General features: G+C 38.6%; 1 protein-coding gene across 1 annotated transcript in view; it reads left to right on the top strand.

Moving 5' to 3' along the window:
* Window positions 1–378: 378 nt before the first annotated feature.
* The window catches only part of LOC121367211, a gene marked incomplete at its 3' end in the record, with an annotated part of 45232 nt that continues 17812 nt past the window's right edge, over window positions 379–27798 (top strand). Inside the window, exons 1-8 of the mRNA XM_041491316.1 lie at window positions 379–520; window positions 13436–13687; window positions 14229–14404; window positions 16175–16372; window positions 23332–23495; window positions 24302–24485; window positions 25300–25421; window positions 27629–27734. Of these exons, the coding sequence (XP_041347250.1) occupies window positions 463–520; window positions 13436–13687; window positions 14229–14404; window positions 16175–16372; window positions 23332–23495; window positions 24302–24485; window positions 25300–25421; window positions 27629–27734 (1260 nt within the window). The remainder of the gene's footprint in view (window positions 521–13435; window positions 13688–14228; window positions 14405–16174; window positions 16373–23331; window positions 23496–24301; window positions 24486–25299; window positions 25422–27628; window positions 27735–27798) is intronic.

The raw sequence follows: 27798 nt of genomic DNA, 5'->3' as shown, positions 1-27798 counted from the left end.
TGGTATGTGTTATCCTGTATGTGAGATGGTGCATATAAAATATCTTTTACTACTATTTAAAAATGTACGGGTCAAAATTACCAATGTTTGACATCCAATAGCAGATGATTAACACATCAATGTGCTCTAGTGGTATCGTTAAACAAAACAAAACTTTAACTTTCAATTGAGGGACCTAACCTCCCCCGCACACACAGATGTACAAGACACTGAATGTACACTTATTACTCGGGGTAAGTGTATCTGGGGTTATGAGTAACTGTGTGTGAACTCGTGGCAGAGATTAATTAGCCATTTTATGATAAAGAGACTACACATGAAGCGATATCACGTCCTGCAAGTTTGTCACGATACGCAGGGTACGCATGCGCGCAATCTCCTTCCCAGGTGTGTCCAGGTGATATAGGCGAAGCTATGTACGGGAAGGTGACAGACCAGTTCAGGCGTTAAGCGATCAAGAGAATGGAGATTGGATTAAAAGCAGTCAGGGCGCTTGTGATAAGTTTTCTCATTTGTAACGGTAAGCTTTTATAAACAAACGAGTAATTCTTTTTTGTTTTTGCTTTTTAAAAATAGTTTCGTTCCTTTTGCATATATAGATTTTTTTTCTTTAGATATTTATTTTTTAAAATGGAGAAAAAAATGCAAAGAAGAAAAGGAAGAAAAGAAGAAATAGTTTATATGTTTGACTATCTCTAGGTTTAGTTTCCAGGCACAAGCGATGTTTGACTATATCTAGGTTTAGTTTCCAAGCACAAGCGATGTTTGACTGTCTCTAGGTTTAGTTTCCAGGCACAAGCGATGTTTGACTGTCTCTAGGTTTAGTTTCCAGGCACAAGCGATGTTTAACTGTATCTAGGTTTAGTTTCCAGGCACAAGCGATGTTTGACTATATCTAGGTTTAGTTTCCAGGCACAAGCGATGTTTGACTATATCTAGGTTTCAGATTTAGTTTCCAGGCACAAGCAATGTTTGACTATATCTAGGTTTCAGATTTAGTTTCCAGGCACAAGCGATGTTTGACTGTCTCTAGGTTTCAGATTTAGTTTCCAGGCACAAGCGATGTTTGACTATATCTAGGTTTAGTTTCCAGGCACAAGCGATGTTTGACTATATCTAGGTTTAGTTTCCAGGCACAAGCGATGTTTGACTATATCTAGTTTTCAGATATAGTTTCCAGGCACAAGCGATGTTTGACTATATCTAGGTTTCAGATTTAGTTTCCAGGCACAAGCGATGTTTGACTATATCTAGGTTTCAGATTTAGTTTCCAGGCACAAGCGATGTTTGACTATATCTAGGTTTTAGATTTAGTTTCCAGGCACAAGCGTTGTTTGACTATATCTAGGTTTCAGATTTAGTTTCCAGGCACAAGCGATGTTTGACTGTCTCTACGCGACAGACCGTCATCTCTGTTCGTGTCAGTTATATTGATTATACTGTCTGCTAATCGTCTCAATCGTAGATGCTTCTAACAGCATTCTAAGAAAGTTTAGTTTAGTCTTTGTATCATATAATACATCCTACAATACATCCTATAATACATCATATAATACAATACATAATACATCATATAATACATCCTATAATACATCATATAATACAATACATAATACATCCTATAATACAATACATAATACATCCTATAATACAATACATAATACATCCTATAATACAATACATAATACATCCTATAATACTTAAACGAGTAAAAGTTATCTGGCCAGTCACTCCCCTGCCACGAGTCCTCTGCTTCGCCGGCGTTGGGTGTAATATGCATGTATGTTTGATACCATTACCAATTGCGTGAGTAACTAATAATTACGTATATTAAATATATCAAATACCAACTCCGTGAGTAACTAATAACTATGCAAGGAATATTAATTATAACAAGTACACATACTGCGACAGATATTAATAATTGTATATTAAATATAACATATATCTACTGTCAGTAAATATGTATATAAAATATACTGATGCCCATATGACGAACATGCTGTGTTTTATTTCGGAGATAATTGCTTTTTGATAATAACTCATTGTAGTAACTAGGTGTAAAATATTAGGTTTAGCTTTGAGTTTCGAAATATATTTGTCTGTCTGTCTGTCTGTCTGTATGTCTGTCTGTCTGTCTGTATGTATGTCTGTATGTATATATGTATGTATGCATGTCTCGCTACCTGGGCTATCTAGTGATACGTTCGTCCACCAGTCCGTCCGTCCATCCGTTCCTCGGTTTGTCTGGCTGCCAATATGTGATCTAATATTGTAACTAAATCTCAATGTGTTCGGCTCTTGTAATACCATCGTGCTTCAGCAGTTTTCGCCTTATGTCTGTAGATTAAACACGTGCATATTACTGTTCAAAACATTTGAAGAAGAACGAAATAACAATGGAGAATGAATGAACGAACGAATAAATGAATGAATGAAGAAACCAAAAACAAAGCAAAATTGAGATTGAATGAATGAATGAATGAATGAAAAGAAAGATATCTCCCGTCAATTACAAAAGGCCATTTTGAAACATCACCTGTGTCACGTGTAATTGTGCAGTATTAGAATAATGATCAACTCAGGGAACTAATTGAGGTATTGGCGCATCACTAAGCAGATGACCGTAATAAATGCTAATAAAGTTTAAACACCTTCGGCACCTGGGGCCACATTAGGATTTGGTGCAAGTGAAGCATTTATCTTCCATAAACACTGGCTTCTATCACGACTTGATGCAGTAAAGCTAGTTTTATGAGTAAACTCGCTTTATACGGTCACATTTAAGTCGGCGCTCAGTAACTGCAGGTTAATGTAAATTGCAGATTCAGCGAAATCGTGAGAAGGTTAATCCGAAATCGTCAACTCCAGGTTAGCGGAAAATGTCTACTAAACTGGAAACGGTAAAGACAATAATAAAACGTTTACCTTAACGTTAGTTTATGTGCATCGTGTTCTTACCTTGTTACCTTCAATCTACATGATCGTTCAGTTAGTTTATGTGCGTCGTGTTCTTACCTTCTTACCTTCAATCTACATGATCGTTCAGTTAGTTTATGTGCGTCGTGTTCTTACCTTCTTACCTTCAATCTACATGATCGTTCAGTTAGTTTATGTGCGTCGTGTTCTTACCTTGTTACCTTCAATCTACATGATCGTTCAGTTAGTTATCTGCCAATATTTAACATTTGCACATTTAAAAGACGTCTAGATATAACAAGATAGCCTTTCAGTCAGGTTTATTTGCTGCAAATGTCAGTTTTAAAAACATTGACATAAGCAGGCTCAAAATTGCCGTTGGTGGACGGTTTCACACATTGCAATTCTTTTAAAAATTGCCGTGGGAGACAAATTCTTAAGTTCGAGCCCTGGTGAAACGTATGCTGCAGTGTCTAAAAACTAGTCAACACTGTGTACATCAGATTTGTAAGCTCTCTGTTCATTGAAATTAGTCTATAAAAACAGGAATTGAATAAACACCGTTTCCATTACAAGTATTTCAGTTTATAAAACAGCATACTGTTGTATGAATACCCAACTATTTGTGAATATCTGATGCAAGTGTGTAAAACACTTTCATGAATAGTCAATTCCCAGTTTATTCTCTACCCACAATGTTCTGTGATGTTTTTAACTGCGCATTCTGTCTGTGCGTCGTCGCGACGGCTATAAAGCGGTGACATGCCAAGCATGTTGCTGCCCCGAGGCTGACAACGTTGATGAATTAATACACCGACTCGTCCCCCTGGCGGCGAGGACGGGCCGATGTGGTCGCCATGACAGATGGGCTTAACTCTAAACCTTATAAACCTCGGTCGAACACATTCACAGACCAACAGTGTCATAGTCTAATTTATCAAAATACTCAGTTACAGCCTAATGTATTCAATATTTACAACCAAAGTCTGATTTATCACAAGTTAGCGGGGAGTGACTCAGTGTTGGCTTGATATGTGTCAGGTCCTAAGTTCGAACCTTCTCGGTGAAACCATATGCTCTCTCTCTCTCTCTCTCTCTCTCTCTCTCTCTCTCTCTCTCTCTCTCTCTCTCTCTCTCAATACAGCTTAAGCCGCCATTGTTTTTATGGGAATGGTTTGTTAGCATTTTAATTTCTTTTATTCCTCTTGTTTTTTTTTTTTTTTTTTTTTTTGTTTTTTTTTTGTTGTTTTTTTTAATTTTTATTCCTCTTGTTTTGTTTTGGGTTTTTTCTTTTAATTTCTTTAGTAGATTTAGCTTCGTGATCAAAATAGGCGGGTGTGGTCATTAAAAATGAATCAGGGCACAGTAATACTAGTATAACGCCCATTTCAAACAATGTCTTGCCATTCTGGCACACACGTTTCGTCAGGGTTATGCTATTCAATGTCTCCTGAAGGATTTTAAAAATATACATTTATGACTAATATTTCGACGCTGTTCCCCGATGTGACGCAGGCTCACTAACACGATGTCTCATGATATACCCTATTTGGATCTTGTACACCTTGTAAGTGCTCTTTCATCTTTTCCGTGCACTATGTTCCTCGTTGAGACAACTACTGGTGAATGACTCCGCCTTGGTGAACACTCGACATTATCACAGTTTGTGATCATCCTACAGTTGTAATCAAAGTAGCCACACTTCTACATTGTGCAGTGCAGAGACGCTATTCACTGCTGTAACCGTATGTCTCATCTGTTCTTCACAACTGTATGTTTTAGTTTTGTATTGCTGTAAGTGGTGTGTAATACTTAACGCAATTAATAGTCTAGCAGCGATTCGCGAGTACATGTCAACACAACTATTTAAATGTCAATGAACTCTGCATTGTACAGGTTTAGATTTGTCTAACCACTCTTGGGAGCGGCAGTCCTCTTTATGGCGGAGTGAGGGGTAGTCTTGTGAGGTGGCAGTCCTCTTTATGGCGGAGTAAGGAATAGTTTCTGTGAAATGGCAGTCGTCTTTATGGCGGAGTAAGGATTATTGTTCTGAAGTGGCAGTCTTCTTACCGGAGGAATGCTTGACAGTAACTCATAGGACAAGTCGTGATATCGCCAAAATAGTTGTATAACTCTGCATTGAACAGATATACAGCTACCGGCCTCGATGGTGTCGTGGTTAACACATCGGACATAAGGTGTTGGCTACTGGGTTCGCATCCCGGTACCGGCTCCCACCACGAGTGAGTTTTAACGACTCAATGGCTAGGTGTAAGACCACTGTACCGACTTCTCTCTTACTAACAACAAACAACTAACCATTAACCCACTGTCAGGGACAGACAGCCCACATAGCTGAGGTGTGTGTCCGGGAAAGCGTGCTTGAACCGTAATTGGATATAAGCCCGAACATAAGTGGGAAAAGGGGGAAAATACGACTTTGAAAATGGTTTCGTCGTTCAAATTTGGCATACCAATCACGGAACTGTGCACAGAAAGAAACCGAGTACATAGTGGACAATCAATTTACTGGAGGCGCGCGTCTAACTACAGTTATTTCTCCCTCATACTGACTCTGTACATGACTGAATCAAAGGGTATCTTTACAACTCACAATCTTTATCAAACCAGTGATTACATAAGGTGGTTAAGTTGTCTTTCACTAAAATAACGAGAACGTGCATGGTATAAAAATAACACGTCATGTGTATTAGTCAGTGATGGATGTGTCATAACGTGAAATGTCGGGACGGTCACTGTCTGTCATAAAACAGGTTTCAAAAGGTTGATCACTATCAAAAGATAACCAGAATACATAAAAGTAATACTGTGCGTTTCGTATTCTTTTACTTTATTCTTTGTTTTATGTTATTGTGACGGGGGTATTGTTGTTGTTGTGTTGGTGCTTGTGTGTTTTGTTTGGGGGTCTTTTTTTGTGTCTTTTTTCTTTCTTTTTACTTTTTAGTTGTAGACGTTCTCATATGGTGTTCGTATTTGTGTGTATATGTGTGTGTGTTGGTGTATTTGTGAGTGTGTTCGTATATGTGTGTGTTCGTATTTGTGTGAGTGTGTTCGTATTTGTGTGTATGTGTGTGTGTTGGTGTATTTGTGTGTGTGTGTTCGTATTTGTGTGTATATTTGTGTGAGTGTGTTCGTATTTGTGTGTATATGTGTGTGTTTGTGTATTTGTGAGTGTGTTCGTATTTGTGTGTATATGTGCGTGTTTGTGTATTTGTTAGTGTTTCGTATTTGTGTGTATATGTGTTTGTCTATTTGTGAGTGTGTTCGTATTTGTGTATATATGTGTGTTTGTCTATTTGTGAGTGTGTTCGTATTTGTGTGTATATGTGTGTGTGTATTTGTTGAGTATGTTCGTATTTGTGTGAGTTCGTATTTGTGTGGATATGTGTGTTTGTGTATTTGTAAGTGTGTTCGTATTTGTGTGAGTTTGTTCGTATTTGTGTGAGTGTGTTCGTATTTGTGTGTATATGTGTGTGTTTGTGTATTTGTGAGTGTTCGTATTTGTGTGTATATGTATGTGGTTGTGTATTTGTGTGTGTTCGTATATGTGTGTATATGTGTGGGTTTGTGTATTTATGAGTGTGTTCGTATTTGTGTGTATATGTGCGTGTTTGTGTATTTGTGAGTGTGTTCGTATTTGTGTGTATATGTGCGTTTTTGTGTATTTCTGAGTGTTCGCATTTGTGTGTATATGTGTGTTTGTCTATTTGTGAGTGTGTTCGTATTTGTGTGTATATGTGTGTGTGTGTGTATTTGTGTGTGTTCGTATTTGTGTGAGTGTGTTCGTATTTGTGTGAATGTTCGTATTTGTGTGAGTGTGTTCGTATTTGTGTATATATGTGTTTGTGTATTTATGAGTGTTCGTATTTGTGTGTATATGTATGTGGTTGTGTATTTGTGTGTGTTCGTATTTGTGTGTATATTTGTGTGTTTGTGTATTTGTGAGTGTGTTCGTATTTGTGTGTATATGTGCGTGTCTGTGTATTTGTGAGTGTGTTCGTATTTGTATATATGTGCGTGTGTTTATGTATTTGTGGAGTGTGTTCGTATGAAGAGATGGGAGGAGTGAGCTGTGTACTATAGAAGGCATTATTCCCTTCTACCATTGTCCAGTGACTTGTATTGTATCAGACAGTGACTGGTGTACTAGTTGACTCACTTGGAATATAGGCGACTCGTGTGATTTATATAAATATTCTAAATAAATTCATAAATATAGTTTAAATATGCATATATAAAACATTTCATAGTTAATAAATAAATAAATAGGTCAAAGAAAAGACAACTCGGCACACAAAATACACAACTGGGTTGAACAGATGGGAAAAGTGCTATTGTACATTATTTATTATATATGGGGCCGGATGTAGCCCAGTGGTAAAGCTTTCGCTTGATGCGCTGTCGGTTTTGGATCGATCGCCGTTGATGGGCGCTTCGGGCTATTTCTTGTTCGGCCAGTGCACTACGACTAGTATATCAAAGGTCATGGTGTGTGCTATCCTGTCTGTGGGATGGTGCATATAAACGACCCCTTGCTACTAATGGAAAAATGTAACGGGTTTCCTCTCTATGACTGTGTCAAAATGACCATATGTTTGACATCCAATAGCCGATGATTAACAAATCAATGTGCTCTAGTGGTGCCATTAAAGAAAACAAACTTCTTCTTTTTTATTAATTAAGTATTTTATTATTGTGTTTGCTATATGTTTGTGATTTATGCTTCGTTGAAGAATTGTTTTTAGATCTGTAAAATTAATAACTGCTTAAAATCTACAGAGATAAGCGAGAATTCGTGTTTACGGCTTCTGGGTTAGAAAGCTGTATAACGCCAGAATAAAAACTTAATTGTTTCCTTGTGCCGTTAGTTGATGTCTGCCAACATAGACGGAGTGTGGCGCGTATTGCACCGTGATAAAAGCACGAGGTCGTTGACGTGGAGCCGGGCACGCCAATATTTCGATCCCTGACGTGACACATGGGCCGAGTTCAGACTGACAGATGGGGAAAACGCTCGCTAGGCCACACGAGACAGTGACGAGACGTACACGATACGGAAGGAAATGTTTTATTTAACGACGCACTCAACACATTTTATTTACGGTTATATGGCATCAGACATACAGTTAAGGACCACAGAGATATTGAGAGAGGAAACTCGCTGTCGCCACTTTCATGGGCTACTCTTTTCGATTAGCATCAAGGGATCTTTTATATGCACCATCCCACAGACATGATGGTAAATACCACGGCCTTTAGTGTACCAGTCGTGGTGCACTAGCTGGAACGAGAAATAGCCGAAATCAGAGTCGTACCTTACTGGAGTGACTGGGCAGGGGAGGTAAGGCCGTTGAGCAGACAAGGTCTAATCTATTTTTAGACGGGATATTTCCATTTCAATGTCACAGACGTTGGTATACCACGTGACCGTTATCATTTTGGTTCGGTTTGTTTTCTCGTGCACGGTTCGCGCAATCAACATCCGATTTGTTGTTGTTCATTTGTGATTTGTGAGATTTTTCTTCACAGTTCGTGAACATTTTCAGTAACAATAAAGTTCAGACAAGTAAGTATCTCAATACAAAACGTTACAAACCCTTAAAACCAATAATTTTGCTAAGTCCTACGATATCTGGAGAGGGGATACAACCAGGACAGAACAGTTGGAACATGTCCAGGAGAGGTGAAAAGAACGTACCCCAAGTCTGTGAAATTTGTCGTGACGTAGGCATTGTTGTGCTTCGAGCGACATCTACCGGTGACATCAGAATACAAACTTTCAAAATTATTTCAAGCAATTGGGACATGGGGATTCCCATGGTATTTATCGATATAAAACCTGCTTTTTCACTCCATTTGATAAAAACGTGATTTAAGTGTGTTACAAGTTTGTAGATTAACCAAATTATAATTTATTTTCGCTGGATGGAACTAGGGTGTGCGGCTTTAAACATTACTAATTAGATAGAGACAATTTTGATAGACTGAACTTCGAATTCCTATCAGGAAATAATAGTATGACATATGTAAAGTAATCCAAAAGTGGATGATAAGATAACAAATTATTATCTATGTTTGATATGACGACTGCACTTGCAATGAATAATGATAAGGAAGTAATGAATAAAATATGATAATTAGGTTCATGTTCATACTGACGTTGATGGTATAAGTTTTGTAGAAACTTCGCGTGGCGCACGTGATTCCAACACACTGCTAGCCAATTATATATATATTTTTGTTTTTAAACTAAAATAAAATAGAACCTTTTAGCTGCACATTAACTGACTCTTATGAAATAGCGTTAGTGGTTGTTTAACGACACCACTAGAGCATATTGATCGTCGGCTATTGGATGTCATACATTAAATTTTGATGATCCTACCAGTTTTCAAAAGAAACAAGTTACATCTTTGTATGACCAGCAATGGATATTTAAAATGCACAGACAGGACAGGACATACCACTGCCTTTAATATACCAGTAATAGGACGCTGGTTGAGAACATCTTGTGAGATGTTAGTGTGGACCGTGCTAAAACCAGACTGTGCACCTTTAAAATGTGTAATCACGTGATGTTATTAATTATGTTTGTTTACCTCTTGGTGTTCTTCTCATTGCGCAGACTGATGCGCAGTAACCAGAATGAATGTTATATGTTGTGATTTTTGCCGAGGGCCGTTGGAAATCACGATAATCAATTTGAAAGCTTTCAAAACATTAATGCTATCAATTAAGTTGAGATCTTTATGTGTGGTACTTCAAACAGCAGTCAGCGTGCGAACTCATACATCAGTTTGTGAGCTATGTGAATACATGAGCAGGTCTTAAGTTCACACGTTTAGGTCACACACTAACGAAGTAATGAATCTGTTACAGCACCGCTCAGCAGATCTAAAGGACAACTAGTTGAGGTCCTTTATCACAGAGATCAAAACACGTGTGTGTTATAGAGAAATGAAGAGAGAAAATAATATTTATGTCATCACACAGTTTAATCAGCGTCTAGTTAAAATGTAGTAACTGTGAATTGGTATAGACAAATTACTGTTAGATACCATGTATCTTTCAAAGACTTGCTTCAAAAGGAATCTAATAAAAGAAAACAAGTTCGAATCGTTTTAAAACAACGAGTTACAAGATATATGGTATTCTCAAAAAAATAGATTTCTAATCAATTTAAATGTCTTTTTTAATGAGAACCTAATTACGGCTTACATCCCGGTACAAAAACAACATATCCCGGCCAGACAAAGAAATGTATATGGAAATGATTTCACTTTTTAAACTGTGTCAACAAATGGGAAGTTTACACGGCTTGTCCAGTTTTTACCTCGACTGGTGCGCATGTTAAACACTCTACATCAGAGATGGTCGTTAACGCTGCACTGTTGGTTGTGTAATATGGATTACTTGATGTCGCGTGTATATAATAGACGTCGGTCACTGCGCCTGTCCTAGGTCAGTGAACGATTCGTCTGTTTATTACATTGCCTTGGCAACCGGTATATGACAATATATCACTATGAATGTTATTAATCGCACTGCGATGTTGGTAAACACGGTAACCAGTCACGACTTTTCAGCCGGTCTTTGTATTGTATTGTTGTATTTCTTTGAATTGTACTAAAGTAGGCAACACATTAAATCTATCTTTAGTTGCCAGGTAACACTAATATAGTTGATGCTGCTTTGGAAATGAGAGTTACAATTTCCATTTGGAAATACGATGCAGTCTCATCGTTACTATAAATGGGTTTACCTACTTGATATTAGAAGCAAGTTGTTATTACCCTGGTATATATATTTTCTAAGTGATAAATTAGTAAAACGGGGTATGTGTGTTTCCTTAGGGGATAACCATGTATATCGAAGGATAAAACGAAAAACGTATTAATGCTTTAAGCCTCATGTGGACCAGTTTCCATAGGCCTATCACGGAAATCGTTGTTTTTTTTAAAATACAGTCTACCTTTAAATACTTATTTTACTATGTGTACAACATGTATGTGTTGCCGATATCCTGATAATAACGCAACCTTTTTCTTCAGATGAATGTTTATACGGCTGTGTTGGTCTACTTAAAGTAAATTTGAATGACAAAACCGAGTTCCGTTATCAAAATCGTATCTCTGCACACGGCAGAGTAGTAAGGAAGTTAGTAGTAAGGAAGTCGTGATTACTTCCGTGATTCACTACCAGGTGTTCGTCCTAGGAGGACCGCCACTCCATAGGAGATCTGTAACAGAGGACCGCCACTCCATAGGAGATCTGTAACAGGAGGACCGCCACTCCATAGGAGATCTATAACAGGAGGACCGCCACTCCATAGATCTGTAACAGAGGACCGTCACTCCATAGATCTGTAACAGAGGACCGTCACTCCATAGATCTGTAACAGAGGACCGCCACTCCATAGGAGATCCGTAACAGAGGACCGCCACTCCATAGGAGATCTGTAACAGAGGACCGCCACTCCATAGGAGATCTGTAACAGAGGACCGCCACTCCATAAATCTGTAACAGAGGACCGCCACTCCATAGGAAATCTGTAACAGGAGGACCGCCACTCCATAGGAGATCTGTAACAGAGGACCGCCACTCCATAGGAGATATGTAACAGGAGGACTGCCACTTCATAGGAGATCTGTAACAGGAGGACCGCCACTCCATAGGAGATCTGTAACAGGAGGACCGCCACTCCATAGGAGATCTGTAACAGGAGGACCGCCACTCCATAGGAAATCTGTAACAGGAGGACCGCCACTCCATAGGAGATCTGTAACAGAGGACCGCCACTCCATAGGAGATCTGTAACAGAGGACCGCCACTCCATAGACCTGTAACAGGAGGACCGCCACTCCATGGGAGATCTGTAACAGGAGGACCGCCACTCCATAGGAAATCTGTAACAGGAGGACCGCCACTCCATAGGAAATCTGTAACAGGAGGACCGCCTCTCCATAGGAAATCTGTAACAGGAGGACCGCCACTCCACAGGAGATCTGTAACAGGAGGACCGCCACTCCATAGGAGATCTGTAACAGGAAGACCGCCACTCCATAGGAGATCTGTAACAGGAGGACCGCCACTCCATAGGAGATCTGTAACAGGAGGACCGCCACTCCATAGGAGATCTATAACAGGATGTTACTTTGCAAATGGTTGCCGTACTACTAGTGCGGTATACCATATGTAAATGTTGCATTGTACCAAATAATAAAGTTCCATGTCAAAGTCCGAGTTGCACCGTCAAATATTTACGGATTAAAGCAGCTGCGGCTCTGATTGATAGTAATAATATTATGTGACATTGATTATTTGTGCAAATATTATTCAGCGACATTCAGCAAAACTGAGGGTTGCTATTAATTAAATCTCTTAAATGGTATGTGACAACCTCTCCCACCCCCACCCCTAGCCATTTTCTTGCAGGTAGGTTAAAGGTTATGTGCCACACTTTGTTTCATTTGTGTACTGCCTGGATGTGTTGATACGCTGCTTATATCAGATTTATTAGTAAACGTTAACATTATCGGCAATAGGAGTTGATTTGATCCGTTGGAACCTACCTCTATAGGCTCATAACATACTGACGTAAACATTTTGTATATTTGAATACAAAACAGGTTCATTGCCTTAAAATATGTTATAAAATGTATTGATAAAATATACATGTCTTTATAATGTTCTGTATTAAGATTAGTATTTCTGATATCAAGAATTGATGGCATAATAGACTAATCCTGCCATGTCAAATTTCACTTTTCGTCTCTATTTCAATTCACAGTTATCTTAAATATATGATATTGATATAGCATTATTTGGCTCAAAATATAGTTCAGCTGTGCGTTTAATAGGGTTTTCAATGTGGATGTCATACTGAGTAAGTAATAAAATAGTCACTCATGGAGTGCTAATGAAATCCAGCGAAACGACCCACGGTGAAGTGAGGTGATATCGGGGGAAAGATAAGAAGAATCTTATCCCATTCCCATAAAAATAATGGCGGCTTAAGCTGTATTGAGAGAGAGAGCGAGAGCGAGAGCGAGAGCGAGAGCGAGAGCGAGAGAGAGAGAGAGAGACAGACAGACAGACAGACAGACAGACAGACAGAGAGAGAGAGAGAGAGACGGAGTACAATTCAATCCACATATGATACTTTCAAAACAAAGATTGATTATTAACGAAACCAAATTTGGTTAACGTGTTTTATATTTGTGAACTAATGTTTTATATCTTTAAGATTCGAGCAACAACAGACAATAAAACTATAACAAATATTAACTGTTGAACCAGGTAGTTACATCAAATAAAAGCTAATATTTTATAAATCATACTATTTACTTCAAGATTCTCTTTCTTTGTCTCTTCTTTCTCTCTCATTCTAAATGTCGAAATAACCTCATGTTTGACACCAAACAGTAGTTTACAAATGTGCCGAGGTATCGTTGTTTTTATATTTGATATAATCAACTCCTTGAATCATCTGCAGGTGTTAACGCTCTTGATGACGACGGCGCGGCAGACACAGGCCCCGGGAGACCGGACAGAGGACCGGACAGAGGACCGGGCGACGATACGTCAGACGAGACTCCAGGCGGACCTTTTAGAAGACAGCAGGGTGACATCCCTGACGACGACTTGGGCCTGTCCTCAGTCCTAGAGTCGATGGGGGGAAACGGAATCGGCAAGATGTTCAGGGAGATGGGCAGGATGTTACCCAACATCTCTCAAGGTTCAGACAGTAAGCAGCTGTTTGTAAACTGTGTGTCCTTCCTCGTATTGGTGGTGGTTCTGGCACTGTATACTTCTTACTGTCCGCTTATCTCTGTATCTATGACTTTTGTTTTTCTCTCTATCTATCTGTCTGTGTGTTTTTCATACACATTCTGTCTTTGTACCTCTCCGACTCTGTATCTCCTCTCTCTCTCTCTCTCTCTCTCTCTCTCTCTCTCTCTCTCTCTCTCTCTCTCTCTCTCTCTCTCTCTCTCTCTCTCTCTCTCTCTCTCTCTCTCTCACTCTCTCTCACTCACTCACTCACTCACTGACCTATCAGGTTATATTTCTAATCTAACCAGTCCTCTTGTACATCAAAGACTGTGGCATGTGCTCTTGTCTTTGAAAAACCTTCTTATGTGACGGCAGTTGATTTATTTTGACATTCTGGACCATGTGTCGCCGCCAGAGTTGTTAGATATCAAAATACAATACTCAGTGTGCTTAGTCGGTACACAGACGTTTCCTTTTCTTCACCAATGTAATATGTTGTTGTTGTTCTTGTGTAGTGGAGTTTCCTCCCCTGATGCGAGACAACCCGTGTTTCGAGTCCCGGGAGCAGATGAAGGAGTTGTTTACCGACATCTCTAACGTGATGACAAACAGATGGACGGACGACTCCTCGGACGACAGTCTCACTGATGACGTCACAGAAGATCCAGACGACTTATTCGAGAAACTTTCAGTGAGTTGACTCCATTGTATGTCTGACATTAATCGTAATTGTTTTCTGTTTATGTTTATCATCACTTGGTTATTTATGCACAGACATGTATAACATTCTTAAATCACTATGTTTGTACTTCACTTGGTTATTTATGCACAGGCATGTATAACATTCTTAAATCACTATGTTTGTACTTCACTTGGTTATTTATGCACAGACATGTATAACATTCTTAAATCACTATGTTTGTACATCACTTGGTTATTTATGCACAGACATGTATAACATTCTTAAATCACTATGTTTGTACTTCACTTGGTTATTTATGCACAGACATGTATAACATTCTTAAATAACTATGTTTGTACTTCACTTGGTTATTTATGCACAGACATGTATAACATTCTTAAATCACTATGTTTGTACATCACTTGGTTATTTATGCACAGACATGTATAACATTCTTAAATCACTATGTTTGTACTTCACTTGGTTATTTATGCACAGACATGTATAACATTCTTAAATCACTATGTTTGTACTTCACTGTGTTTTTGTACAGCATTACCCATAATCCTGCGTGTTTATATATAGTTATGCATAATCTGATTGATCCAATTTAATTAAAATTAGCTCATCTGGTTAATTACTATTACCTGTGGATCTAACAGAACCCCGTTGGAGCTCATGTACAGTTGACCTTTCATTCGACCAATCAAAACCTTACTTGCAAAATCATGCCAGTGATTTCAAAAGAATTTGAAAACATTCGGGATTATGCCGAGGGTATACGACATGATTCGGGTGAATTACGAAGTATGCCGGAAACTAATTTCCATATAGCATTTTATATAAAATTTGTTTCAAAACGAAAAAAAAAAACGTGATGGTATAGCCATTAAATCTGTTTATACAAGTACACAATCCAGAGTTTATTATTGAACTCCCCCCCCCCCCATGTTTTTTTTAATGCTGAAATAGACCAAGTTCGTCTATTGCATAAATAGTCTCGCCCGATATTTTTAGAATTTGTATTCTCCCGAATAACGCTATAAAAGGCGAAGTGTAATTGGTCGATATTTAAATTGTTATTTATAGATGAAATGTCACCTGGACATGGGAGTCCACGCAATGCTGTTAGATCTACTGGAAGACCAGTAGAGCTAATTTTAATCAGACTGAATCTGATCTGTCTCTGTGCAGTATTACCCGGCCAATCTAATCTAGTTTTTGTACACTATAATGGTCCTCCTATACCTTTATGTGTAAAACTACCCATAATATTCTGTTGGTGTTTAGCATTACCAAATCGGTCATATTTTTTTATATATAACATTACCCATAATTTTATATATTTAAACCATTACCTAAAAACACAGCTGTTCGTGTACATTACCCCCAAACCCTGTATGTTCACGTATAATGGTACGCATAATCATATCTGTATATGCCATTACCGTGTTCGTGTCTATGTTTACCCATATAGTGCCATCTGTTTGTGTAATAATACTCATGATGTCAACCTCGTTTATCATTACCACCACTGAGAGCCATGGTCAGGAGGACCAGTGATCGCGACCCTCACTAGACCGGTGTTTGCTCCTAACGTTAAATAAATGTGATTTGATAGACGACGATCATACCAGTCAAAATAGTTGGCGAGCGTTCACCCTCCTAAATACACCACTGATAAAGCGAAACACATAACCAGTTTGTGAATTGGTGGGGTAGGTTTCCTGTAAGTACACAATACACTAAAAAATTAAACATGGCGTCTCTTCTCGTCAGGATTCGTCTGTGCAGTGCATGATGGGAAGTATGAGCAACGCGACCACGACGACGATGTGTCACACGTTTTCCCGCCGGAAAGGTTCGAAGGCGTTCGGCAAGCTGATGACGTCAGGGGTGGACTGCGTGTCGGCGCTTATGAGAAATCGAAACAACTACAGCGACGACGATGATGATGATGATGACGACGATGATAATGTTAGTATACCTTGGACTATTGTTGGTGCCGTGATGATAATGTTAGTATACCGTGGACTATTGTTGGTGCCGTGATGATAATGTTAGTATACCTTGGACTATTGTCGGTGCCGTGATGATAATGTTAGTATACCGTGGACTATTGTCGGTGCCGTGATGATAATGTTAGTATACCGTGGACTATTGTCGGTGCCGTGATGATAATGTTAGTATACCGTGGACTATTGTCGGTGCCGTGATGATAATGTTAGTATACCTTGGACTATTGTCGGTGCCGTGATGATAATGTTAGTATACCGTGGACTATTGTCGGTGCCGTGATGATAATGTTAGTATACCGTGGACTATTGTCGGTGCCGTGATGATAATGTTAGTATACCGTGGACTATTGTCGGTGCCGTGATGATAATGTTAGTATACCGTGGACTATTGTCGGTGCCGTGATGATAATGTTACTATACCTTGGACTATTGTTGGTGCCGTGATGATAATGTTAGTATACTTTGGTCTATTGTTGGTGCCGTGATGATAATGTTAGTATACCTTGGACTATTGTTGGTAATGTTAGTATACCGTGGACAATTGTTGGTGCCATGGTGATAATGTTTGTATACCGTGGACTATTGTTGGTGCCGTGATGATAATGTTAGTATACCTTGGACTATTGTTGGTGCCATGATGATAATGTTAGTATACCGTGGACTATTGTTGGTGCCGTGATGATAATGTTAGTATACCGTGGACTATTGTTGGTGCCGTGATGATAATGTTAGTATACCGTGGACTATTGTTGGTGCCGTGATGATAATGTTACTATACCTTGGACTATTGTTGGTGCCGTGATGATAATGTTAGTATACCTTGGACTTTTGTTGGTGCCGTGATGATAATGTTACTATACCTTGGTCTATTGTTGGTGCCGTGATGATAATGTTAGTATACCTTGGACTATTGTTGGTGCCGTGATGATAATGTTAGTATACCGTGGACTATTGTTGGTGCCATGATGATAATGTTAGTATACCTTGGACTATTGTTGGTGCCGTGATGATAATGTTAGTATACCTTGGACTATTGTTGGTGCCATGATGATAATGTTAGTATACCTTGGACTATTGTTGGTGCCATGGTGATAATGTTTGTATACCTTGGACTATTGTTGGTGCCATGATGATAATGTTTGTATACCTTGGACTATTGTTGGTGCCATGGTGATAATGTTTGTATACCGCTATTGTTGGTGCCATGATGATAATGTTAGTATACCTTGGACTATTGTTGGTGCCATGATGATAATGTTAGTATACCTTGGACTATTGTTGGTGCCATGGTGATAATGTTTGTATACCTTGGACTATTGTTGGTGCCATGGTGATAATGTTTGTATACCTTGGACTATTGTTGGTGCCATGATGATAATGTTTGTATACCGTGGACTATTGTTGGTGCCATGATGATAATGTTTGTATACCGTGGACTATTGTTGGTGCCATGGTGATAATGTTTGTATACCTTGGACTATTGTTGGTGCCATGGTGATAATGTTTGTATACCTTGGACTATTGTTGGTGCCATGATGATAATGTTTGTATACCTTGGACTATTGTTGGTGCCATGGTGATAATGTTTGTATACCGTGGACTATTGTTGGTGCCATGGTGATAATGTTTGTATACCTTGGACTATTGTTGGTGCCATGGTGATAATGTTTGTATACCGTGGACTATTGTTGGTGCCATGATGATAATGTTAGTATACCTTGGACTATTGTTGGTGCCATGGTGATAATGTTAGTATACCTTGGACTATTGTTGGTGCCATGGTGATAATGTTAGTATACCTTGGACTATTGTTGGTGCCATGGTGATAATGTTAGTATACCTTGGACTATTGTTGGTGCCATGATGATAATGTTAGTATACCTTGGACTATTGTTGGTGCCATGATGATAATGTTAGTATACCTTGGACTATTGTTGGTGCCATGGTGATAATGTTAGTATACCTTGGACTATTGTTGGTGCCATGATGATAATGTTAGTATACCTTGGACTATTGTTGGTGCCATGATGATAATGTTAGTATACCTTGGACTATTGTTGGTGCCATGGTGATAATGTTAGTATACCTTGGACTATTGTTGGTGCCATGGTGATAATGTTAGTATACCTTGGACTATTGTTGGTGCCATGGTGATAATGTTAGTATACCGTGGACTATTGTTGGTGCCATGGTGATAATGTTAGTATACCTTGGACTATTGTTGGTGCCATGATGATAATGTTAGTATACCTTGGACTATTGTTGGTGCCATGATGATAATGTTTGTATACCTTGGACTATTGTTGGTGCCATGATGATAATGTTAGTATACCTTGGACTATTGTTGGTGCCATGATGATAATGTTAGTATACCTTGGACTATTGTTGGTGCCATGATGATAATGTTAGTATACCTTGGACTATTGTTGGTGCCATGATGATAATGTTAGTATACCTTGGACTATTGTTGGTGCCATGATGATAATGTTTGTATACCTTGGACTATTGTTGGTGCCATGATGATAATGTTTGTATACCTTGGACTATTGTTGGTGCCATGATGATAATGTTTGTATACCTTGGACTATTGTTGGTGCCATGGTGATAATGTTTGTATACCGTGGACTATTGTTGGTGCCATGATGATAATGTTAGTATACCTTGGACTATTGTTGGTGCCATGGTGATAATGTTTGTATACCTTGGACTATTGTTGGTGCCATGATGATAATGTTAGTATACCTTGGACTATTGTTGGTGCCATGATGATAATGTTTGTATACCTTGGACTATTGTTGGTGCCATGATGATAATGTTAGTATACCTTGGACTATTGTTGGTGCCATGATGATAATGTTTGTATACCTTGGACTATTGTTGGTGCCATGATGATAATGTTAGTATACCTTGGACTATTGTTGGTGCCATGATGATAATGTTTGTATACCGTGGACTATTGTTGGTGCCATGATGATAATGTTAGTATACCTTGGACTATTGTTGGTGCCATGATGATAATGTTAGTATACCTTGGACTATTGTTGGTGCCATGATGATAATGTTAGTATACCTTGGACTATTGTTGGTGCCATGATGATAATGTTTGTATACCGTGGACTATTGTTGGTGCCATGGTGATAATGTTTGTATACCTTGGACTATTGTTGGTGCCATGATGATAATGTTTGTATACCTTGGACTATTGTTGGTGCCATGGTGATAATGTTTGTATACCTTGGACTATTGTTGGTGCCATGGTGATAATGTTTGTATACCTTGGACTATTGTTGGTGCCATGGTGATAATGTTTGTATACCTTGGACTATTGTTGGTGCCATGATGATAATGTTTGTATACCTTGGACTATTGTTGGTGCCATGATGATAATGTTAGTATACCTTGGACTATTGTTGGTGCCATGATGATAATGTTAGTATACCTTGGACTATTGTTGGTGCCATGATGATAATGTTTGTATACCTTGGACTATTGTTGGTGCCATGATGATAATGTTAGTATACCTTGGACTATTGTTGGTGCCATGATGATAATGTTTGTATACCTTGGACTATTGTTGGTGCCATGATGATAATGTTTGTATACCGTGGACTATTGTTGGTGCCATGATGATAATGTTAGTATACCTTGGACTATTGTTGGTGCCATGATGATAATGTTAGTATACCTTGGACTATTGTTGGTGCCATGATGATAATGTTAGTATACCTTGGACTATTGTTGGTGCCATGATGATAATGTTAGTATACCTTGGACTATTGTTGGTGCCGTGATGATAATGTTTGTATACCTTGGACTATTGTTGGTGCCATGATGATAATGTTTGTATACCGTGGACTATTGTTGGTGCCATGATGATAATGTTTGTATACCTTGGACTATTGTTGGTGCCATGATGATAATGTTTGTATACCGTGGACTATTGTTGGTGCCATGGTGATAATGTTTGTATACCTTGGACTATTGTTGGTGCCATGGTGATAATGTTTGTATACCGTGGACTATTGTTGGTGCCATGATGATAATGTTAGTATACCTTGGACTATTGTTGGTGCCATGATGATAATGTTTGTATACCTTGGACTATTGTTGGTGCCATGATGATAATGTTAGTATACCTTGGACTATTGTTGGTGCCATGATGATAATGTTAGTATACCTTGGACTATTGTTGGTGCCATGATGATAATGTTAGTATACCTTGGACTATTGTTGGTGCCATGATGATAATGTTAGTATACCTTGGACTATTGTTGGTGCCATGGTGATAATGTTTGTATACCTTGGACTATTGTTGGTGCCATGATGATAATGTTTGTATACCTTGGACTATTGTTGGTGCCATGATGATAATGTTTGTATACCTTGGACTATTGTTGGTGCCATGATGATAATGTTTGTATACCTTGGACTATTGTTGGTGCCATGATGATAATGTTTGTATACCTTGGACTATTGTTGGTGCCATGATGATAATGTTTGTATACCTTGGACTATTGTTGGTGCCATGATGATAATGTTTGTATACCGTGGACTATTGTTGGTGCCGTGATGATAATGTTTGTATACCTTGGACTATTGTTGGTGCCGTGATGATAATGTTTGTATACCTTGGACTATTGTTGGTGCCGTGATGATAATGTTAGTATACCTTGGACTATTGTTGGTGCCATGATGATAATGTTAGTATACCTTGGACTATTGTTGGTGCCATGATGATAATGTTAGTATACCTTGGACTATTGTTGGTGCCATGGTGATAATGTTTGTATACCTTGGACTATTGTTGGTGCCATGATGATAATGTTAGTATACCTTGGACTATTGTTGGTGACATGGTGGTGTAGTGATTAACCCGTCGGATTTATGTTTTACCGTAATTTAAAGTAATCACGAAAATTAAGGTAAAATTAAGTTAACATTTTAACAGTGTTGTTGCTGTTGCTATTGTCAGGCCTGTACGCAGGGGAGGGGAATGCGACGGGTGCGTATGCAACCCCCACCACCATACACCCAAACACACACACACACCCACACACACCAAACACCTGTGTACGGGCCTGGTTGCTAATACTGTTTTTGTCCGACTGTTTAGATAATCAAAATAAAATGCATACAATACTTTTGATGGCATGTCTTTCTAGTGATGTGCAATAATTTGTATGCGTTTTGCATTTTAAAACCAGTTTACAGACAAATAAACTACGATTAACATATTTGAATCATGTTTTACTGATAGTTAACAATTTATCATGTTTTACTAACGGTTTAGATTTTATCATGTTTTACTGACAGTTAAGAATTTATCATGTTTTACAAACGGTTTAGAGTTTATCATGTTTTACTGACAGTTAAGAGTTCGTTGTCCATCACTCGAGCCATCATTCAGTTCTGTAAATCAGACGTCAGTTAGATTATTTAAATGAAGTAGCATGCAGTGGGGTGTTTAGTCAATGCCTTTATTGTGCATACATGAATAAACTTAGGAAGTTGGGTCTAGCCCGGTGATAGACCTGAGGTCCTTGGGATTTGGGGCAAGTTCAGCCAGCCATCTGCCGCTAACGTCTGCGAGATAGGTTTTTATGCTTCACATTAAACCGAATGGCCAGCGAAAATAGTTAGTAAACGTTTAGTGAACCACCGCTGGCTGAACGTAGGCCTGGTGTCGCTGCGTACACAATAAATAGCAATATGCTCAAGTGATGGTTGAGATATAGTTCTTACCTTGAATGTCACAAGTCGCTGCGTACACAATAAATAGCAATGTGCTCAAGTGATGGTTGAGATATAGTCCTTACCTTGAATGTCACAAGTCGCTGAGTACACAATAAATAGCAATGTGCTCAAGTGATGGTTGAGATATAGTCCTTACCTTGAATGTCACAAGTCGCTGAGTACACAATAAATAGCAATGTGCTCAAGTGATGGTTGAGATATAGTCCTTACCTTGAATGTCACAAGTCGCTGAGTACACAATAAATAGCAATGTGCTCAAGTGATGGTTGAGATATAGTCCTTACCTTGAATGTCACAAGTCGCTGAGTACACAATAAATAGCAATGTGCCCAAGTGATGGTTGAGATATAGTCCTTACCTTGAATGTCACAAGTCGCTGAGTACACAATAAATAGCAATATGCTCAAGTGATGGTTGAGATATAGTCCTTACCTTGAATGTCACAAGTCGCTGAGTACACAATAAATAGCAATGTGCTCAAGTGATGGTTGAGATATAGTCCTTACCTTGAATGTCACAAGTCGCTGAGTACACAATAAATAGCAATGTGCTCAAGTGATGGTTGAGATATAGTCCTTACCTTGAATGTCACAAGTCGCTGAGTACACAATAAATAGCAATGTGCCCAAGTGATGGTTGAGATATAGTCCTTACCTTGAATGTCACAAGTCGCTGAGTACACAATAAATAGCAATGTGCTCAAGTGATGGTTGAGATATAGTCCTTACCTTGAATGTCACAAGTCGCTGAGTACACAATAAATAGCAATGTGCTCAAGTGATGGTTGAGATATAGTCCTTACCTTGAATGTCACAAGTCGCTGCGTACACAATAAATAGCAATGTGCTCAAGTGATGGTTGAGATATAGTCCTTACCTTGAATGTGGTTATCTTTGTGCTGGGTTGTCGTTAAACATACATTCGTTCATTTTGAATGTGGTTATTTACTTTTTGCTCAGGATGAACAGAGTTTTTAATTCTTTAATAAAGATACTGATTGAGCAATGAGCTAAGTGACAGTTGATAAATATTCCTTACCTTCAATGTGGTTATTTCTCTGTTCATCAGGATGAACTTAGTCTTTAATAAGCGTCTTGATTGAATACCGAGTTGACGGTTGATTGTGGTTATATCCCTTGAATGTGGTTATCTCCCTTTCCCCAGGACGGGTTGAGTCTGCACCAGCAGAAGCTCATTATGCAGCACCTACGCAAGCGGCCCTTCAAGATGTGGACAAAGACGGATTTCGACAGCGCGTGGGAGTTGGCGCCAGATGACATAGATGATGACGTCATCAACGGGTTGCCAGACGACCTCTTCGAGTCCAGGTAAGACGACCATAGACGTAGGAAGATGGCAGCAACTGGAGGGGCCACCCACCTACCCCCCCCCTCCCCTCCCGCTTCCGATCCCCCTGATGGGCTAGATACTGCGTAGTGTTCATAGTTTGTTTACATCAGGTTCATACTGATCAGCTCCAACTATCCACCCACTTGTTTGTACTCACCATTATAGGACGTGCTTCACACCAGAGAGAAAACACGAGATTCAATTGTTCTAGCTGGTAGAGTTGCATCACCTCATTAAATGTACTGGTCTGTTCAAACTGTTGCTGTGTTGCCTCCACTGATGTAACCAGGAATAACGCGTACAATGCCTGAGACTAACATTTTGAAGCAAGTCATGTGGTAATCTCAATATAAGCATGAAAATAAAATTAAATTGTGAAATCGTTGCTTTTAAATGTAGAGGAAGCAGATTTTTTCTATCATAGTGTATAACGTGTTGCAATTAGCATGTCGTCGACGTCAAGCAGTAACTGGTTAACCAACGTCCATCAAACATAATTTATTACCAAAACTAATTGGTATTGGAGTGAACAATTTATACCTAAATATATAACTGAAAAGAGCAAGAAGAGATAGAAACAGGAGGACCGAAACAGAAGCAACAGAAACAGGTTTTATGCCATTCAACGAAAACACGTTAAAAGGAGATTGCATGCGCTCGTTTATGGGGTCACTGGTGTTATTAAACATCTACATTAGTATGATGTTCAGCCATGTTATAACTGCTGAATAAATGTTATCAATACGCTTTTTCTTTAACATATTTATGATTCTTTGCCTTTCAGCATCGGTAAACTAGGTAAAATGCTCGCCAGGGGTCGTGGCAGCGCGTCGTTTCGCGCGGCTGTCCGAACGAGGCTGATGGTTCTAAAACCGCCAAAACAGCTGCAGGCAGCCGACATCAACAGACTTGGTCCGGGATTCGCCGCCTTCGACGTGGACGACATTGAGGACATCGACGGTGACGCTGTAGGTTAAGATAACAACAAAACATTAACTCCATGCATGGAGGAAAATAATTGCTGGCTATTTAAAAGAAAACGTTTGTTTTGTTTAAAGACACCACTAGAGCACATTGATGTATTAATCATCGGCTATTGACTGTCAAACATTTGGTCATTTTGACAAATAGTCTTAGAGAGGAAACCTACATTTTTCCATTAGTAGCAAGGAATATTTTATATGCACCATCCCACAGACAGGATAGCACACACCACGGCCTTTGATATACCAGTCGTGGTGCACTGGCTGGAACGAGAAATAGCTCAATGGGCCCACCGAAGGGGGTCGATCCTTAACCGACCGTGCATCAGGCGGACGCTTTACCACTGGACTACTTCCCGCCCACGCTATGAAATGCAAATGAAAAGCAAATAAAACCTATGTTTATGTAAAACAACATCAAATACATGATGATGACAGTATAAGCTACGCACAGCTAGTACATGTTATGTGATGGTGGTACTTGGGGAATTGTCCTTACCTTGGGTGTGCTTATCTTCGTGTTGGGGTATCACTCATTCGGTCATTTTGAAAACTGTTATAACCCTTGAACGTAGTTATTTCCCTTTTCTACAGGATTAGCTGAGTCTGCCCAAGCAGTTATGTCATTATATATTTTAATTAACACATTTGTAAAGTTAGTGTCGCAGTTTTTTTATTATTAGTAGTACTAACACGATGCCAATAAAACTAAATATGTGACAATAAAGCCACAAATCTACGGCAGTAGTGATAAAGAAGACATATTGGTAAATTGAAACTTACTTATCGTTTTGTTTAGCTCTTTGACGCCACGCTGGATGACCTTGACCTTGATGACGATGACCCGAGACACCTTGCCATTGGTCGAATTATGCAGAGGGGGAGAGATTTTTCAAAGTTCAATCCTAATGATGTCAAAAGGTAATGAATGTATATATCATATTTATGTATTTATCATATAATCTCAAGCTTAATACAAGTGTTTTTGTAAACTGTACACGCAACTTTAATTCCAGTCCGCCATTACTAGATATTCAAATGACGTAAGAATGTGTGGCACCGTCTCTTTTTTAATAGAAATGACGTCAAACTCGAATGACGTCATTTTGGATGTCCTTACATGAAAATAAACTAGTGTGTAACTTTTTTTTCTTCTGCACGTTGGGCAGCTTTAAGTGTAAAATTGCTATTGAAATGTTTTTATTCGATAACTATGAATGCATACGCCAATTATGGAGTGTCACCCTAGTACGTTTGCTTAAATGTCAATAAACCTAGTGCCGTGACCTTGATTAATTTACATATAATTTGCAAAGTTATCAAATTATTAAAGTAGGCCTATGCGATCTGAAAAATATCACATACTTTGATTGAACTGAAAATGTAAGATATTTATGATATATATATATATATATATATATATATATATATACTCGCGGAAAAAAGTTCCTGTGCACCAAATAATTGCATATAATTTACTTGAAATCTGGTCATAAATATTTCAGTAAATGAACGTGTAACCACTCCTTTGGATATTCCTGTAGTGTCCTATCAATTGCATGAACTATTCATGCTTTGTGACCACAAGTTGCATTACTAGCATTCTTTGTCACGTGCTCCTGTTTGACGTCATTTTTCTTATTATTGGACTTTAAAACTATTATATGGATCCTCATCACTCACAAAAACATTTTTTATTGGTATCTGATCGTCGTCAGTGTAATGCCACGCCTCCCAGAAAATGGACTCCTTCGAACGATGGGTATGATTGAGGTTAGAATGGCACAAACGCTGTTGCTAGTAATTTTGGTATTCATTGGTGTTCATCAGAACACTATGCAATATCTGCGGAGATGTTCTCGACAATTTAGGGGTACTAGGGATCTTCCATGTTTAGGGAGTCGACACGTGACACCGCGTCAGCAAATCGTCAGTATTAAGCGGGTACAAATATGGAATCATTTGGAAATGATACGTTTAACATCCTAATGCATCTCTGAGTTAATGCTAATCAGTGAAAGAACTGAATGCAACCGATTACGTGATAACAAAGTACGACCATGACCGTACATCAGTACGTTGTTCTGTTACATCGTCACCGACGGCTCACCAAACATTGTGTAAACAGTACTTCGGGTTCAGAAGGCAGGAGAGGATCACCGTAGGCCTACTTTTAACAGATAAATAGTACATCTATGTAAATTACAATATTTTTAAATTTTAAAAATATAAGTCCTACTGAAATTTTAATGATGCACAGGAACTTTTTTCCGTGAGTATATATATTTATCATATAATATCTTACATTTTCAGTGCAATCAAAGTATGTGATATTTTTCAGATCACATACTTTAAGAATTTGATAACTTTGCAAATTAGATGTAAATTAGTCGAGGTCTCGGCACTAGGTTTATTGACATTTAAGCAAACGTACTTGGGTGACACTCCATGATTAACATATGCATTCATAGTCATCAAATAAAAACATTTCAATGGCAATTTGACACTGAAAGCTGTCCAGCGTTCAAAAAAACAAAAAAACGTTAGGCATAACTTTATTTTGATGTAAGGACATCCAAAATGACGTCATTCGAGTTTGACGTCATTTCCATTCAAAAATACACCGCGCCACATATTCCTACGTCATTTGAATATCTAGTAATGGCGGACTGGAATTAAAGTTGCGTGTACAGTTTACAAAAACACGTTGTATTAAGCTTGAGCTTATATGATAAAGAGATTATTACCCTCGTGTATTTCGGTATCGTCAATATCATGTATTAGGAATAAAAATAATGTATTATGCTCGCATAATACAATTTATATTCCTAATATATGATATTGACGATACCGAAAAACACTGGTAATAACCTCTATATATATATGAATTGTGGAAGTGGAATAATGGTCTTAATGTGTTTTTGTTGTCTTAAAGCTAGAAAGAGAGAGAGAGAGAGAGAGAGAGAGAGAGAGAGAGAGAGAGAGAGAGAGAGAGAGAGAGAGAGAGAGAGATATATATATATATATATATATATATATAATATTAAAAGCAGATACAATAAGTGTCCTCGTGTCTCAATTAACCTAACTGAGTGGACTGAGTAAAAGGATCCGTTCTTGTATTGCAGGCTGTTACCATTCCAGCGAGGAAACCCACAGTTCGCTAGAAAACTGAATCCAGACATTTTAGCTCAAGCGTTGCTGTTGTTATCAGACATGGACGTTGGTGACGAGGTAACAATAATAAACCCACGGGCCGAATTTACACAGCCTGTTATAGACTTACACACGTGTAACT

This window comes from Gigantopelta aegis, unplaced genomic scaffold (assembly GCF_016097555.1).
Source record: "Gigantopelta aegis isolate Gae_Host unplaced genomic scaffold, Gae_host_genome scaffold1917, whole genome shotgun sequence".
Taxonomy (NCBI): Eukaryota; Metazoa; Mollusca; class Gastropoda; order Neomphalida; family Peltospiridae; genus Gigantopelta; species Gigantopelta aegis.
The sequence above is the reverse complement of the archived record's forward strand: the minus strand, read 5'-3'. Positions and strand labels throughout refer to the sequence as shown.